Source organism: Capsicum annuum, chromosome 7 (genome assembly GCF_002878395.1).
Source record: "Capsicum annuum cultivar UCD-10X-F1 chromosome 7, UCD10Xv1.1, whole genome shotgun sequence".
NCBI classification, from domain to species: Eukaryota; Viridiplantae; Streptophyta; class Magnoliopsida; order Solanales; family Solanaceae; genus Capsicum; species Capsicum annuum.
This window is the reverse complement of record NC_061117.1, coordinates 62,968,527-62,973,772: the sequence shown is the minus strand read 5'-3', so window position 1 is coordinate 62,973,772 and position 5,246 is coordinate 62,968,527. Positions and strand designations below refer to the sequence as shown.

The window sequence follows — 5,246 nt, the reverse complement described above, 5'->3', positions numbered from 1 at the left end:
AACCAATTCTTCTCTTACCCCATTAATGAAAAAAGGGTACCAAAATATCGTGTTTTGTTTCTGTTAAATTATCAAATTTAATATATTTTTTTATTGATCAATTAAAAAAATACTTTTAAAATAATATAGAAAAATACTCCTAAAATAAGATTTTATTAAGAAAATACTTCTATAAATATTGAGATGCACGTTATACTAGAGAAGAAATCGATTTAGTTGTTGAAAAAATATGATTGATGCTCATCTAACTTGATTCGGTTGAATGTCTAGATTGGAGGATGTTTAATTTTCTAATTCTTAACTTCTTCACTATTTTTGACAACATAATAGAATTCAACATGTGTGGATATATAAATCTTCTTTGTTTTCATTCAAGTCATTCTTTAGGGTCAAAATTTTACTCAAACAAGAATTATTTTCATCAAAACTGAAGATTTATGATCACTATTGTATTATTTTATTGTAGTTTACCAGTGTGATCACTATTGTATTATTTAATTGTAGTTTACAGGTCGTAGATGAATTTACAGGTGTTAGATGAATGTTGGTCAGCGATGAATGTCGTCAGCTTTGAGAAAATTTTTAGATAAAGGTTAGATATAATTGTATTATATTTAAATCTCTGTTTTGATATTTTTTTTGTGTAAAGGTTAATTTTAGTTGTATTATTTTGATATCTCTATTATTATATTATTTTGTTATAGTTTACAGGTGGTAGATGAATGTCAGACGACTTTGAGGAAATTTTTGTGTAAAAGTTAGATTTAATGATATTGTTTTGATGTCTCTATCATCGTATTATTTTGTTGCAGTTTACAGATGGTAGATGAATGTTGATCGGCTTTGACAATTTTTTTGGTAAAGGTTAGGTTTAATTAAATAAATTCTCCAAAAGATGTTGAATTTAATTATTGTGTTCATCTTTATTATTTAAACAAATATTCTATTTAGTGTAACGTTATATTAAATTTAATTATCATATTCGTATTTATTATTTAAATAAATATCCTATTTAGTGCAATATTTGAATTCATTAAAGTGAGGTACACGTGCAAGGCGCGTAGTTTAGTATATATAATAAGTGGGTTGAGTAGATAGAATTATGGTTAAAAAACTTACCTAAATCTATCATACTTAGAAAATATTTATCATTTATAGTAATATAATTTTAACACATGCAAGATTTATTTTTAATATATGGTGTAAATTTTTAAATCCTGATTAAAATTTAAACAACACCCGAAAGAATGATATCCGTGCACTTTGCGCCCCCTCACCCCCCACCCCACCCCACCCCGCACCCCTCCTCCCTTAATTTGCCAATAATGAGAAATGCAGGGAACACGTTTTCACATTTTATAGATTCAAACCCACACAAACCAGTGGTGCACTTTGCCTGAAAATTATGAGCCGCTCAAATGGAGCCATCTCATAACATAACATCGTTTTCAATTATTATTATTAGCCAAATAAAACCCATAAATGTAAAACTAACGACCAAGTAATCCCCAAAGTTGAAAGAAAGAATCATTCTTCGATGGCTTCTTTGATTAACCCACCTCTCACTCTGCCTCAAAACAAGGTGAAATTCACACTCAATATTTTTTTTAATCAAAGCTCTTTATTGGTTTCCAAAGACTTGTTGATTGTGATGCGCAGACCAAAAATTGTACTTTAATTTGAAAGATTTCTCTAGTCTAATTTCTTTAAATGATATTTCTGCTGAAGAAGATGCAAAAGGTATTAAATAATTCAAATATCGCAAATAGAAAGTTGATGTTCATACTAACAACTAACGTTATTAGAATCAATTTCTGTCAATTAGGGAGTAGCTGTTACTGCCAAGTGAAACTTGATATGTCTCTTCTAAAGTAGGATTTTTCCCCATTCTTTGCAGCTTATGTAGTTGCTTATCCTAAAATTTGAACGAACTATTTTAACTTTTTGGTATAGAGCCCCTTTTTCTTTCTTCTGGTGTGATTGTTTTTCTATCAATACACTGGTGATCAAGAAGAGAATTCCCGAATGGAATGGGTGACGCCTATTCTCATCTCGTCTCCTCATTCCTCTCCTATTTTACTGAAACAAGTAATGAGTAATCTATTAGTCAAGCTGCAATTAGTTCAAAAATCAGCTAGCAAGGAAAGCTTGAGCTTTATTTTGGAGTAGATAGTTTTTGCCTCGTGTTTTACGAAGTAATAACTTTGAGCTCTTTCTTTTAAGAATTACTTTGTTGGAAGACAATACCACACCGAAGGCCTCCTTTTACTAGCAAATTGATTATAAGCTTAGAGCAATGGGTTGTGTCAAAAATCCAAATATAGTATCAAATAGGTTTTTCTTTGGCAGATAGACCTATAGCTTTGTGAAGGAATCATTGATTGTGTTTTTGTCTAAGATCTGAGACATTTTCCAGATTAGATGTGCCCCCAGTGCTTTGGTTTAATGTTAAAGAGTTCAACTTATGACGTGTGACTTAAGACAAATGTCACAAATTCGAACTCTGCCTCAGAAAAAAAGCCCGGCATTTTAGCAGAGAAGGGTAGAGGGGCAGCCAGGCAGGCCCATCATCTGTGGAGTTTTGTGCTCTACATCATTGGCTCACGGGGATTTCTTGGTTAGTAAACAAAAATCCAGATTAGCTGGTTCTTTCCCATTCTTTATCAGGTCGAGTCTCACTATTATTCACAATTGTAATTAAAGAGTAGGAAATCATAGTTAACTCCTTGTCAAAGAAAGAGAAACAGAAGAGAAAACGAAATTGGCATCTCGGTTGTTACCAAATTTAGACAAGACAATCTTTAAGCATATATCCACATATCAGGGTGGAAAACAGTATTCTGTTCTTGAATTAAAAAAGCTCATCTATTTTGTGCTTTATATGTGGCAAAGCTTTCTGCTTGCGACCTCCAAAGCAGCTTCTGCATTCTATGTAATTGGAGATGGGAAAAACAACAATAACAATATACCCAATATATTCCCACAAGGTGGAGTGTGGGGAGGGTAGAGTGTTTGCAGTCTGTACCACTACCTCAAAGGTGAGATAGAGTGGTTATTTCCGACATGCCTCTAGCTCAAGATAAAAACAGTCTAGAAAAAGACATAGTATAAGAACAAGAAGCAATAGGTAGTAACAAAACAAACAGATAGTAACTGAAACAAGACTACCACAAAATAATACTACAATCAATCTACCCGAAACAACAAACATCACCAAAACTCCAAGAACAAGACACTACAAGCGTGGCACTATGACTACTAGCACGTATAACAGAACAACGCATTCCTACCTACTAGCATGGACACACCATTTTTTCCATTGTGCTTGCTATTTTTCTTTTTTCTTTCAATTTTTTGTTTGAAATAGCATTTTATGATGCTTTTAATTATCTGATACGCCAATCACACTTATGGATGGCTCAAGAATGATAGAAAAGGCAGCTTCATCTGTACCACTATTGATGCGTTTGTTCATTGTTTCTTTCACTTTGTTGGTTTTCTGGATATGTTCTTAAAAACCCCTATATTCAGCTGAACCCTGGGGGTGTCCTAGCTGTATCTACCAGTGGAATAACAAACAAAATTTTTCAACCATCTTCAACACGATGGAACCACAGGCGTTGTTTGTTGATGAGAGCCAAAACATCAGTGGAAATGGATATGCTTGCAAAAGAATCTGTAGGCACCAACGCTGTTGATAATAAGGGTGATGTTTCTTTTCCATCTTAAGCAACACACAGTAAAAATTTTCATTGTATTTCTCTATATTCCTCGGTATCTTCCTTCATGAAGTAGCTATAGTTGAGGAATCCATGAAATCTTTTGTGGTCCTTTGATCATGCATGCTATTTGGTACTAGTTTTATTCCATGTGAAGAGAATAAGTGAATCTTTTCCTACTAGTGTAATTCTAAATTTGAATAGACATGGACATAAGGATAACTGTACCAAACACAAGTTGGAGCTGTGATATTCTTGTTCAAGATTTTGATACAATGTGAAGTGACTACAATTTCTTAGTTGTTCAGCTTAAGGGTACATAAGGTGACATGGTGAATACACATCTTATTGGTAATTTTGTACCATCTTTCAAGGTCTTAGTTTCATATGGGCTGTATGATTACACCAAAACACTTCCACATGGATTATTTGATCACAGAATATATAATGGGAAGATTGTTAGGCCAAATTGGTCTTCTAACAAATTGGTCGAGTGTACCTGATTTTCAATTATTATTTTGATTTAATGCAGATTTTGGAGTTGTAAGCATGCACCACGTTGGAGTACTATGTGAAAACCTTGAGAGGTCATTGGACTTTTACCAGAATATTCTTGGTAATCACACTTCACTTTCTAAATGGATGGTTTACAGAGGAAATACATAATTTCATAGTTTTAAAAGTTCATGAATGATCAGGACTAAAAATAAATGAGGCAAGACCACATGACAAGCTTCCCTACAGAGGTGCTTGGTTGTGGGTGGGTACTGAGATGATACATCTAATGGAGCTTCCAAATCCGGATCCCTTAACTGGTCGGCCCGAGCATGGGGGAAGAGATCGTCATACTTGCATAGCAATTCGCGATGTGTCGAAGCTGAAAGCTGTTCTTGATAAAGCTGGTATTTCATTTACCTTATTCCCTGTTTCACCTGCTGACTTGAAAATGGCAAAAGATACTCTGGACATTTATTCAGCTGTTTGTTTTCCTTTTCAGGCATTCCCTACAGCCTTAGTCACTCTGGGAGACCAGCCATTTTCACTCGAGACCCAGATGCTAATGCACTAGAATTTACTCAAGTTGATGCTTGATAGGATGTGGACTGCTTGCTCTCTAATTGTAATCCTTATGTACGCTTTTTTAAATTATTGGATAAATAGAGAAAATATAACAATCCTTTGCAAAATGCATAAAGTTGAACTCTTACCAATCATTACTTACACAGTTGCAATCATCAGAGCTTCTCCCGCCTTCATTCTTGTTGTGTCCTTAGTTCATTTTGTGAAAGGGGACAAACTTGACTTATAATGTAGAATCAGAAAAAAGACCATATTCAAATTCACTAAGATGTGAGTATCTGATTGTGATGGAGTTAAAGCATTTTAATATTAGTATAATATTAATTTGCTTTTCATTGTCTTTACCAAAATGTAATATGTTGACTATTGGCTTTACCTCCTTTCCATTTTCTTAACGGAGGAGGATTTAAGATTGCTAGTTAAGTGTACGTGTTTCATACATGTATA

General features: G+C 33.7%; 1 protein-coding gene across 1 annotated transcript; it reads left to right on the top strand.

Annotated features, from left to right (window-relative positions):
* The first annotated feature begins 1,219 nt into the window (after nucleotides 1-1,219).
* On the top strand, nucleotides 1,220-4,954 carry LOC107853960 (glyoxylase I 4). The gene is made up of 5 exons (XM_016698943.2): nucleotides 1,220-1,582; nucleotides 3,532-3,706; nucleotides 4,252-4,335; nucleotides 4,418-4,621; nucleotides 4,717-4,954. The coding sequence occupies exons 1-5, from the start codon at nucleotides 1,538-1,540 to the stop codon at nucleotides 4,809-4,811; spliced, it is 603 nt and encodes a 200-aa protein (XP_016554429.1). The 5' UTR covers nucleotides 1,220-1,537; the 3' UTR covers nucleotides 4,812-4,954.
* Nucleotides 4,955-5,246: the final 292 nt, after the last annotated feature.

What these genes read in the sequence shown, in the direction of transcription:
- LOC107853960 (XM_016698943.2), top strand. Translation starts at nt 1,538, where the DNA reads ATGGCTTCTTTGATTAACCCACCTCTCACTCTGCCTCAAAACAAG. An exon ending in TCACTCTGCCTCAAAACAAG is followed by an intron (nt 1,583 to 3,531) that starts GTGAAATTCACA and finishes CCCTATATTCAG; the next exon opens with CTGAACCCTGGGGGTGTCCT. An exon ending in CAACGCTGTTGATAATAAGG is followed by an intron (nt 3,707 to 4,251) that starts GTGATGTTTCTT and finishes GATTTAATGCAG; the next exon opens with ATTTTGGAGTTGTAAGCATG.